The sequence below is a fragment of the Dendrobates tinctorius genome, unplaced genomic scaffold (genome assembly GCF_039654945.1).
Source record: "Dendrobates tinctorius isolate UK_male_01 unplaced genomic scaffold, ASM3965494v1 ptg000055l, whole genome shotgun sequence".
NCBI classification, from domain to species: Eukaryota; Metazoa; Chordata; class Amphibia; order Anura; family Dendrobatidae; genus Dendrobates; species Dendrobates tinctorius.
The window spans coordinates 1,590,311-1,602,645 of record NW_027361723.1 but is presented as its reverse complement, the minus strand read 5'-3'; the positions used below and the strand labels follow the sequence as shown (position 1 = coordinate 1,602,645).

The following is a 12,335-nucleotide window of genomic DNA, read 5'->3' as shown; positions in this document are numbered from 1 at the left end:
GGGTCACCAGATACTGATGATGGAGGCGACGGGCGGTCACCAGATACTGATGATGGAGGCGACGGGGATCACCAGATACTGATGATGGAGGCGACGGGGGTCACCAGATACTGATGATGGAGGCGACGGGAGGTCACCAGATACTGGTGATGGAGGCGACAGGCGGTCACCAGATACTGGTGATGGAGGCGACAGGCGGTCACCAGATACTGATGATGGAGGGGACAGAGGTCACCAGATACTGATGATGGAGGCGACGGGAATCACCAGATACTGATGATGGAGGGGAAGGGGGTCACCAGATACTGATGATGGAGGCGACGGGAGGTCACCAGATACTGGTGATGGAGGCGAGAGGAGGTCACCAGATACAGGTGATGGAGGGGACAGAGGTCACCAGATACTGATGATGGAGGGGACGGGCGGTCACCAGATACTTATGATGGAGCGGACGGGCGGTCACCAGATACTGATGATGGAGCGGACGGGCGGTCACCAGATACTGATGATGGAGCGGACGGGCGGTCACAAGATACTGATGATGGAGGGGACAGGCGATCACCAGATACTGATGATGGAGGCGACGAGCGGTCACCAGATACTGGTGATGGAGGGGACGGGCGGTCACCAGATACTGATGATGGAGGGGACGAGCGGACACCAGATACTGATGATGGAGGTGACGGGCGGTCACCAGATACTGATGATGGAGGAGACGGGCGGTCACCAGATACTGATGATGGAGGAGACGGGCGATCACCAGATACTGATGATGGAGGAGACGGGCGATCACCAGATACTGATGATGGAGGAGACGGGCGGTCACCAGATACTGATGATGGAGGCGACGGGCAGTCACCAGATACTGATGATGGAGGCGACGGGCGGTCACCAGATACTGATGATGGAGGCGACAGGCGGTCACCAGATACTGATGATGGAGGGGACGGGAGGTCACCAGATACTGATGATGGAGGGGACGGGCGGTCACCAGATACTGATGATGGAGGGGACGGGAGGTCACCAGATACTGATGATGGAGGAGACGGGCGGTCACCAGATACTGATGATTGAGGAGACGGGGGTCACCAGATACTGATGATGGAGGGGACGGGAGGTCACCAGATACTGATGATGGAGGAGACGGGCGGTCACCAGATACTGATGGAGGGGACGGAGGGTCACCAGATACTGATGATGGAGGAGACGGGCGGTCACCAGATACTGATGATGGAGGGGACGGGAGGTCACCAGATACTGATGATGGAGGAGACGGGGGTCACCAGATACTGATGATGGAGGGGACGGGCGGTCACCAGATACTGATGATGGAGGGGACGGGCGGTCACCAGATAATGATGATGGAGGGGACAGAGGTCACCAGATACTGATGATGGAAGAAACGGGCGGTCACCAGATACTGATGATGGAGGGGACGGGAGGTCACCAGATACTGATGATGGAGGGGACAGGCGGTCACCAGATACTGATGATGGAGGAGACGGGGGTCACCAGATACTGATGATGGAGGAGACGGGCGGTCACCAGATACTGATGATGGAGGGGACGGGAGGTCACCAGATACTGATGATGGAGGGGACAGGCGGTCACCAGATACTGATGATGGAGGAGACGGGGGTCACCAGATACTGATGATGGAGGGGACGGGAGGTCACCAGATACTGATGATGGAGGGGACGGGCGGTCACCAGATACTGATGATGGAGGGGACGGGGGTCACCAGATACTGATGATGGAGGGGACGGGCGGTCACCAGATATTGATGATGGAGGGGACGGGCGGTCACCAGATACTGATGATGGAGGGGACGGGCGGTCACCAGATACTGATGATGGAGGGGACGGGCGGTCACCAGATACTGATGATGGAGGGGACGGGCGGTCACCAGATACTGATGATGGAGGGGACGGGCGGTCACCAGATAATGATGATGGAGGGGACAGAGGTCACCAGATACTGATGATGGAAGAAACGGGCGGTCACCAGATACTGATGATGGAGGGGACGGGAGGTCACCAGATACTGATGATGGAGGGGACAGGCGGTCACCAGATACTGATGATGGAGGAGACGGGGGTCACCAGATACTGATGATGGAGGAGACGGGCGGTCACCAGATACTGATGATGGAGGGGACAGGAGGTCACCAGATACTGATGATGGAGGGGACAGGCGGTCACCAGATACTGATGATGGAGGGGACAGGCGGTCACCAGATACTGATGATGGAGGGGACGGGGGTCACCAGATACTGATGATGGAGGGGACGGGAGGTCACCAGATACTGATGATGGAGGGGACGGGCGGTCACCAGATACTGATGATGGAGGAGACGGGGGTCACCAGATACTGATGATGGAGGGGACGGGCGGTCACCAGATACTGATGATGGAGGGGACGGGCGGTCACCAGATACTGATGATGGAGGGGACGGGCGGTCACCAGATACTGATGATGGAGGGGACGGGCGGTCACCAGATAATGATGATGGAGGGGACAGAGGTCACCAGATACTGATGATGGAGGGGACGGGAGGTCACCAGATACTGATGATGGAGGGGACAGGCGGTCACCAGATACTGATGATGGAGGAGACGGGGGGTCACCAGATACTGATGATGGAGGGGACGGGAGGTCACCAGATACTGATGATGGAGGGGACGGGAGGTCACCAGATACTGATGATGGAGGGGACGGGAGGTCACCAGATACTGATGATGGAGGAGACGGGGGTCACCAGATACTGATGATGGAGGGGACGGATGTCACCAGATACTGATGATGGAGGAGACGGGGGTCACCAGATACTGATGATGGAGGGGACGGGAGGTCACCAGATACTGATGATGGAGGAGACGGGGGTCACCAGATACTGATGATGGAGGGGACAGGCGGTCACCAGATACTGATGATGGAGGAGACGGGGGTCACCAGATACTGATGATGGAGGGGATGGGAGGTCACCAGATACTGATGATGGAGGGGACGGGCGGTCACCAGATACTGATGATGGAGGAGACGGGGGTCACCAGATACTGATGATGGAGGGGACGGGCGGTCACCAGATACTGATGATGGAGGGGACGGGAGGTCACCAGATACTGATGATGGAGGGGACGGGCGGTCACCAGATAATGATGATGGAGGGGACGGAGGTCACCAGATACTGATGATGGAGGGGACGGAGGTCACCAGATACTGATGATGGAAGAAACGGGAGGTCACCAGATACTGATGATGGAGGGGACAGGCGGTCACCAGATACTGATGATGGAGGAGACGGGAGTCACCAGATACTGATGATGGAGGAGACGGGCGGTCACCAGATACTGATGATGGAGGGGACGGGAGGTCACCAGATACTGATGATGGAGGGGACAGGCGGTCACCAGATACTGATGATGGAGGGGACGGGCGGTCACCAGATACTGATGATGGAGGAGACGGGGGTCACCAGATACTGATGATGGAGGGGACGGGAGGTCACCAGATACTGATGATGGAGGGGACGGGCGGTCACCAGATACTGAGGATGGAGGGGACGGGGGTCACCAGATACTGATGATGGAGGAGACGGGCGGTCACCAGATACTGATGATGGAGGGGACGGGTGGTCACCAGATACTGATGATGGAGGGGACGGGCGGTCACCAGATACTGATGATGGAGGAGACGGGGGTCACCAGATACTGATGATGGAGGGGACGGGCGGTCACCAGATACTGATGATGGAGGGGACGGGTGGTCACCAGATACTGATGATGGAGGGGACGGGCGGTCACCAGATACTGATGATGGAGGAGACGGGGGTCACCAGATACTGATGATGGAGGGGACGGGCGGTCACCAGATACTGATGATGGAGGGGACGGGCGGTCACCAGATACTGATGATGGAGGGGACGGGTGGTCACCAGATACTGATGATGGAGGGGACGGGAGGTCACCAGATACTGATGATGGAGGGGACGGGCGGTCACCAGATACTGATGATGGAGGGGACGGGAGGTCACCAGATACTGATGATGGAGGGGACGGGAGGTCACCAGATAAAGATGATGGAGGGGACGGGCGGTCACCAGATACTGATGATGGAGGAGACGGGCGGTCATCAGATACTGATGATGGAGGAGACAGGCAGTCACCAGATACTGATGATGGAGGGGACGGGCGGTCACCAGATACTGATGATGGAGGGGACGGGCGGTCACCAGATACTGATGATGGAGGGGACAGGCGGTCACCAGATACTGATGATGGAGGGGACGGATGTCACCAGATACTGATGATGGAGGGGACGGGCGGTCACCAGATACTGATGATGGAGGGGACGGATGTCACCAGATACAGATGATGGAGGGGACAAGCGGTGACCAGATACTGATGATGGAGGAGACGGGGGTCACCAGATACTGATGATGGAGGAGACGGGCGGTCACCAGATACTGATGATGGAGGAGACGGGCGGTCACCAGATACTGATGATGGAGGGGACGGGAGGTCACCAGATACTGATGATGGAGGGGACGGGGGTCACCAGATACTGATGATGGAGGAGACGGAGGGGTCACCAGATACTGATGATGGAGGAGACGGGCGGTCACCAGATACTGATGGAGGGGATGGGCGGTCACCAGATACTGATGATGGAGGAGACGGGCGGTCACCAGATACTGATGATGGAGGGGACGGATGTCACCAGATACTGATGATGGAGGGGACGGGAGGTCACCAGATACTGATGATGGAGGGGACGGGAGGTCACCAGATACTGATGATGGAGGGGACAGGCGGTCACCAGATACTGATGATGGAGGAGACGGAGGGGTCACCAGATACTGATGATGGAGGAGACGGAGGGGTCACCAGATACTGATGATGGAGGAGACGGAGGGGTCACCAGATACTGATGATGGAGGAGACGGGCTGTCACCAGATACTGATGATGGAGGAGACGGGTTGTCACCAGATACTGATGATGGAGGAGACGGGGGTCACCAGATACTGATGATGGAGGAGACGGGGGTCACCAGATACTGATGATGGAGGGGACGGGCGGTCACCAGATACTGATGATGGAGGAGACGGGGGTCACCAGATACTGATAATGGAGGGGACGGGAGGTCACCAGATACTGATGATGGAGGGGACAGAGGTCACCAGATACTGATGATGGAGGAGACGGAGGGGTCACCAGATACTGATGATGGAGGAGACGGGCTGTCACCAGATACTGATGATGGAGGAGATGGGTTGTCACCAGATACTGATGATGGAGGAGACGGGCGGTCACCAGATACTGATGATGGAGGAGACGGAGGGGTCACCAGATACTGATGATGGAGGAGACGGGGGTCACCAGATACTGATGATGGAGGGGACGGGCGGTCACCAGATACTGATGATGGAGGAGACGGGGGTCACCAGATACTGATAATGGAGGGGACGGGAGGTCACCAGATACTGATGATGGAGGGGACAGAGGTCACCAGATACTGATGATGGAGGAGACGGAGGGGTCACCAGATACTGATGATGGAGGAGACGAGCTGTCACCAGATACTGATGATGGAGGAGATGGGTTGTCACCAGATACTGATGATGGAGGAGACGGGCAGTCACCAGATACTGATGATGGAGGAGACGGAGGGGTCACCAGATACTGATGATGGAGGAGACGGAGGGGTCACCAGATACTGATGATGGAGGAGACGGAGGGGTCACCAGATACTAATGATGGAGGAGACGGAAGGGTCACCAGATACTGATGATGGAGGAGACGGAGGGGTCACCAGATACTGATGATGGAGGAGACGGGCTGTCACCAGATACTGATGATGGAGGAGACGGGTTGTCACCAGATACTGATGATGGAGGAGACGGGAGGTCACCAGATACTGATGATGGAGGGGACGGGCGGTCACCAGATACTGATGATGGAGGAGACGGAGGGCTCACCAGATACTGATGATGGAGGGGACGGGCGGTCACCAGATACTGATGATGGAGGAGACGGGGGTCACCAGATACTGATGATGGAGGGGACGGGCGGTCACCAGATACTGATGATGGAGGAGACGGGGATCACCAGATACTGATGATGGAGGGGACGGAGGTCACCAGATACTGATGATGGAGGGGACGGGCGGTCACCAGATACTGATGATGGAGGGGACGGGCGGTCACCAGATACTGATGATGGAGGGGACGGGAGGTCACCAGATACTGATGATGGAGGAGACGGGCTGTCACCAGATACTGATGATGGAGGGGACGGGAGGTCACCAGATACTGATGATGGAGGAGACGGAGGGGTCACCAGATACTGATGATGGAGGGGACGGGCGGTCACCAGATACTGATGATGGAGGAGACGGGGGTCACCAGATACTGATGATGGAGGGGACGGGCGGTCACCAGATACTGATGATGGAGGAGACGGGGGTCACCAGATACTGATGATGGAGGGGACGGAGGTCACCAGATACTGATGATGGAGGGGACGGGCGGTCACCAGATACTGATGATGGAGGAGACGGGCGGTCACCAGATACTGATGATGGAGGAGACGGGAGGTCACCAGATACTGATGATGGAGGAGACGGGCTGTCACCAGATACTGATGATGGAGGGGACGGGAGGTCACCAGATACTGATGATGGAGGAGACGGGTTGTCACCAGATACTGATGATGGAGGAGACGGGTTGTCACCAGATACTGATGATGGAGGAGACGGGTTGTCACCAGATACTGATGATGGAGGAGACGGGGGTCACCAGATACTGATGATGGAGGAGACGGGGGTCACCAGATACTGATGATGGAGTAGAGGGGCTGTCACCAGATACTGATGATGGAGTAGAGGGGCTGTCACCAGATACTGATGATGGAGGAGACGGGGGTCACCAGATATGAGGTGATTTCCGTTTCTCTCCATTCTTTGTGGTTTGGTCATTGATAACAGTAAACCATTAACCCTTCCATGTCAGACCCTTGCTGCTCTGCAGCGTTTTCTCCTCTGCGCACCGCTGTGACTGCCCTGTGCCGTGTGTCGGCCACCCCGCCGGACTTTCTTCTCACCGTCCTCCCTCAGGTCCGCACATGAAGCCCCCGGTGACCTCCTCACCTTGTGGCCGCAGTCACACAGGAAATCTCCACAGAACAGCAGCAGCGAGCGCCTGACCAGGACCTGCGCTGACGTCATCATCATGTGACCAGGACCTTCGTCGATGTCATCGTCATGTGACCAGGACCTGCGCTGACGTCCTCATCACGTGACCAGGACCTTCGTCGATGTCATCGTCATGTGACCAGGACATGCGCTGACGTCCTCATCACGTGACCAGTCAGCTGAGGGGCGGAGCTCCGCTGGGGGCAGAAGGCTCGGGGCCGCTCCTCCTGTCTCAGTCGTTCTCCCTGTGTCTCTGCACTCGCTTTAACCCTTTGGTGGCGCAGACCTGTTTGGTTTTTGTAATCACTTTTTTCCTCATTTCTTGTCGCCTCCCAGGAGCTGGAGTGTAATAATAATGTTATTTCTGTGGCTCCAGCGCTCGGCAGCACTTTACATTACAGCCTGTGAGGACAGCACAGTAACACAGTGTATGGGGAAATAGGGGGTCACAGAGGCGGGTGGTCACCAGTGCTGTGGGGTCCGGCCATCGGTGTAATGGGGGCGTCACATGGTGCGGGCACCTGCCTGTGTACGGTACAGACAGAGCTATGGCCGGTGCGATCAGACGCTACCAGGGACCGGAGATGGAAGAACTTTTGAGAATAGTTAGATAAGTGAGGTGCAGCAAGAGCTCGGGCTAAAGAAATGTGTTTTTGGGGCCTCGCTTAAAACTGAGGCTATTGGGAATCAATAGAATTGTCCTGGGTAGTGCATTCTAGAGAACTGGAGCAGCACGAGAGGAGTCCTGGAGACGCAAGTGGGAGGTTCTGATTATTGAGGATGCTAACCTCAGGTCATCTGCAGAACGGAAGGCACGGGTAGGGTGGTAGACTGAGACGAGGGAGGAGATGTAGGGTGGTGTGAGCTGTGGAGGGCAGGTAAGCTGAGACGAGGGAGGAGATGTAGGGTGGTGTGAGCTGTGGAGGGCAGGTAAGCTGAGACGAGGGAGGAGATGTAGGGTGGTGTGAGCTGTGGAGGGCAGGTAAGCTGAGACGAGGGAGGAGATGTAGGGTGGTGTGAGCTGTGGAGGGCAGGTAAGCTGAGACGAGGGAGGAGATGTAGGGTGGTGTGAGCTGTGGAGGGCAGCTAAGCTGAGACGAGGGAGGAGATGTAGGGTGGTGTGAGCTGTGGAGGGCAGGTAAACTGAGACGAGGGAGCAGATGTAGGGTGGTGTGAGCTGTGGAGGGCATGTAAGCTGAGACGAGGGAGGAGATGGAGGGTGGTGTGAGCTGTGGACGGCAGGTAAGGTGAGATGAGGGAGGAGATGGAGGGTGATGTGAGCTGTGGAGGGCAGGTAAGCTGAGATGAGGGAGGAGATGGAGGGTGGTGTGAGCTGTGGATGGCAGGTAAGCTGAGATGAGGGAGGAGATGGAGGGTGGTGTGAGCTGTGGAGGGCAGGTAAGCTGAGACGAGGGAGGAGATGTAGGGTGGTGTGAGCTGTGGAGGGCAGGTAAGCTGAGACGAGGGAGGAGATGTAGGGTGGTGTGAGCTGTGGAGGGCACGTAAGCTGAGACGAGGGAGGAGATGGAGGGTGGTGTGAGCTGTGGAGGGCAGGTAAGCTGAGACGAGGGAGGAGATGTAGGGTGGTGTGAGCTGTGGAGGGCAGGTAAGCTGAGACGAGGGAGGAGATGTAGGGTGGTGTGAGCTGTGGAGGGCAGGTAAGCTGAGACGAGGGAGGAGATGGAGGGTGGTGTGAGCTGTGGAGGGCAGGTAAGCTGAGACGAGGGAGGAGATGAAGGGTGGTGTGAGCTGTGGAGGGCATGTAAGCTGAGACGAGGGAGGAGATGGAGGGTGGTGTGAGCTGTGGAGGGCAGGTAAGCTGAGACAAGGGAGGAGATGTAGGGTGGTGTGAGCTGTGGAGGGCAGGTAAGCTGAGACGAGGGAGGAGATGTAGGGTGGTGTGAGCTGTGGAGGGCAGGTAAGCTGAGACAAGGGAGATGTAGGGTGGTGTAAGCTGTGGAGGGCAGGTAAGCTGTGACGAGGGAGGAGATGTAGGGTGGTGTGAGCTGTGGAGGGCAAGTAAGCTGAGACGAGGGAGGAGATGTAGGGTGGTGTGAGCTGTGGAGGGCAGGTAAGCTGAGACGAGGGAGGAGATGTACGGTGGTGTGAGCTGTGGAGGGCAGGTAAGCTGAGACGAGGGAGGAGATGTAGGGTGGTGTGAGCTGTGGAGGGCATGTAAGCTGAGACGAGGGAGGAGATGGAGGGTGGTGTGAGCTGTGGAGGGCAGGTAAGCTGAGACGAGGGAGGAGATGGAGGGTGGTGTGAGCTGTGGAGGGCAGGTAAGCTGAGACGAGGGAGGAGATGTAGGGTGGTGTGAGCTGTGGAGGGCAGGTAAGCTGAGACGAGGGAGGATTTGTAGGGTGGTGTGAGCTGTGGAGGGCAGGTAAGCTGAGACGAGGGAGGAGATGTAGGGTGGTGTGAGCTGTGGAGGGCATGTAAGCTGAGACGAGGGAGGAGATGGAGGGTGGTGTGAGCTGTGGAGGGCAGGTAAGCTGAGACGAGGGAGGAAATGTAGGGTGGTGTGAGCTGTGGAGGGCAGGTAAGCTGAGACGAGGGAGGAGATGGAGGGTGATGTGAGCTGTGGTGGGCAGGTAAGCTGAGACGAGGGAGGAGATGGAGGTTGGTGTGAGCTGTGGAGGGCAGATAAGCTGAGACGAGGGAGGAGATGTAGGGTGGTGTGAGCTGTGGAGGGCAGGTAAGCTGAGACGAGGGAGGAGATGTAGGGTGGTGTGAGCTGTGGAGGGCAGGTAAGCTGAGACGAGGGAGGATTTGTAGGGTGGTGTGAGCTGTGGAGGGCAGGTAAGCTGAGACGAGGGAGGAGATGTAGGGTGGTGTGAGCTGTGGAGGGCATGTAAGCTGAGACGAGGGAGGAGATGGAGGGTGGTGTGAGCTGTGGAGGGCAGGTAAGCTGAGACGAGGGAGGAGATGTAGGGTGGTGTGAGCTGTGGAGGGCAGGTAAGCTGAGACGAGGGAGGAGATGTAGGGTGGTGTGAGCTGTGGAGGGCAGGTAAGCTGAGACAAGGGAGATGTAGGGTGGTGTGAGCTGTGGAGGGCAGGTAAGCTGTGACGAGGGAGGAGATGTAGGGTGGTGTGAGCTGTGGAGGGCAGGTAAGCTGAGACGAGGGAGGAGATGTACGGTGGTGTGAGCTGTGGAGGGCAGGTAAGCTGAGACGAGGGAGGAGATGTAGGGTGGTTTGAGCTGTGGAGGGCATGTAAGCTGAGACGAGGGAGGAGATGGAGGGTGGTGTGAGCTGTGGAGGGCAGGTAAGCTGAGACGAGGGAGGAGATGGAGGGTGGTGTGAGCTGTGGAGGGCAGGTAAGCTGAGACAAGGGAGGAGATGTAGGGTGGTGTGAGCTGTGGAGGGCAGGTAAGCTGAGACGAGGGAGGATTTGTAGGGTGGTGTGAGCTGTGGAGGGCAGGTAAGCTGAGACGAGGGAGGAGATGTAGGGTGGTGTGAGCTGTGGAGGGCATGTAAGCTGAGACGAGGGAGGAGATGGAGGGTGGTGTGAGCTGTGGAGGGCAGGTAAGCTGAGACGAGGGAGGAAATGTAGGGTGGTGTGAGCTGTGGAGGGCAGGTAAGCTGAGACGAGGGAGGAGATGGAGGGTGATGTGAGCTGTGGTGGGCAGGTAAGCTGAGACGAGGGAGGAGATGGAGGTTGGTGTGAGCTGTGGAGGGCAGATAAGCTGAGACGAGGGAGGAGATGTAGGGTGGTGTGAGCTGTGGAGGGCAGGTAAGCTGAGACGAGGGAGGAGATGTAGGGTGGTGTGTTATGATTGAGTCACCGTAGGAGGCAAAAACAGAAATGCTAGCTAAGTCCAGAAAACCAGAGAAGTTGGCAACTATCAGATTGCAGACCCCTGAACCTATCAACACAACTAGCAGTAGCCGTGGGGGGTTCCTACGATGACCTAGACCCCTCGATCACAGCCGGAGAGATACATAGGCCTAAAGAAGGAAAGGGGAAATCTAACTGCCCCAGAGCAGACCCCAAAACAATAGGCAGCCCCCCACATATAATGACGGTGAAGCAAGATGAAAACACACAGACAGAAAGACAGGCTGAGCAAAGACGGGGCCCGAAAACTAGATAGGAACGGATAGGAAGGCTGCTGTCTGCAATCTGCCAAAACCCTATCAGAGACAAAAGCCAACAAACTGATATAAAAATGGCCCTGAAGCAACTAAGCTTCAAAAACTAAATCAGCACTCAGGTACTTTCAGAAGACAGAGCTAACGGAACACTGCACACTCCAGCAGAGAGTGGCAGAATCCAAAAAGCAAGAAAAACAAAAACAAATCTTAAATGCAAAAGGGCAAAACAGAAAACTTAGCTTTAGGAGAGCAGGAATCAGACTGGTGTCCAAGAGTCCACAGAGAAATCACCCGCAGGGCAGAAAGGGCGTAGGCTGCCTTAAATCCAGACAGTGACTCCACTCAGCCAATCGTCTTCATTAGTCCCAGGTGCCTGATAATCAGGCTCACTACCTTCCTTCACTAGAATAGGGAGTTCACCAAGCCTCAGTGACGGATGGGAGAATGAACTCACAACAGTACCCCCCCCTTGAGGAGGGGTCACCGAACCCTCAACAACGCTACCAGGGCGATCAGGGTGAGCCCGATGAAAGGCACGCACCAATCTTTTGGCATGAATATCAGAGGCAGAGACCCAGGAATTATCCTCCTGACCATAACCCTTCCACTTAACCAAATACTGGAGTCTCCGTCTAGCCAGACGGGAATCCAGAATTTTCTCTACCTCATATTCCAAGTTACCTTCAACCAATACTGGGTCCGGAGGTGCCACCTCAGGCACAACTGGCTCAACAAACCTCTTCAACAAGGACTTATGGAACACATTATGGATCTTAAATGTGACAGGAAGAGCCAAACGAAAAGAGACCGGATTAATAATCTCCAAAATCTTGTAAGGTCCAATAAATCTAGGCTTAAACTTAGGAGAAGCCACCTTCATAGCAATATTTTTTGATGATAACCACACCATATCACCAATCTTAAACTGGGGACCAATGGTCCTATGTCGATTGGAAAACCGCTGGGCCTTTTCCTGGGAGAGAGATAACTTATCCACCACTTGGTCCCAGATCTGGTGTATTCTCTCCACCACAGTGTGAACACCTGGG

The 12,335-nt window shown here is 56.2% G+C and overlaps 2 protein-coding genes across 3 annotated transcripts in view; both read right to left on the bottom strand.

The window, feature by feature from the left end:
* LOC141091588 (gastrula zinc finger protein XlCGF66.1-like) overlaps positions 1-7,324 on the bottom strand; it is a 29,244-nt gene extending 21,920 nt beyond the window's left edge. For both annotated transcript variants that reach the window (XM_073577251.1, XM_073577253.1), the window contains exon 1: positions 7,148-7,324. The gene's annotated coding sequence lies outside the window, so the exon portion shown is untranslated. The remainder of the gene's footprint in view (positions 1-7,147) is intronic.
* Positions 1-12,335, bottom strand: part of LOC141091695 (uncharacterized) — a 151,289-nt gene that overhangs the window by 107,596 nt on the left and 31,358 nt on the right. The window contains 1 exon segment of the mRNA XM_073577388.1: positions 7,339-7,343. Coding sequence (XP_073433489.1) covers positions 7,339-7,343 — 5 coding nt within the window.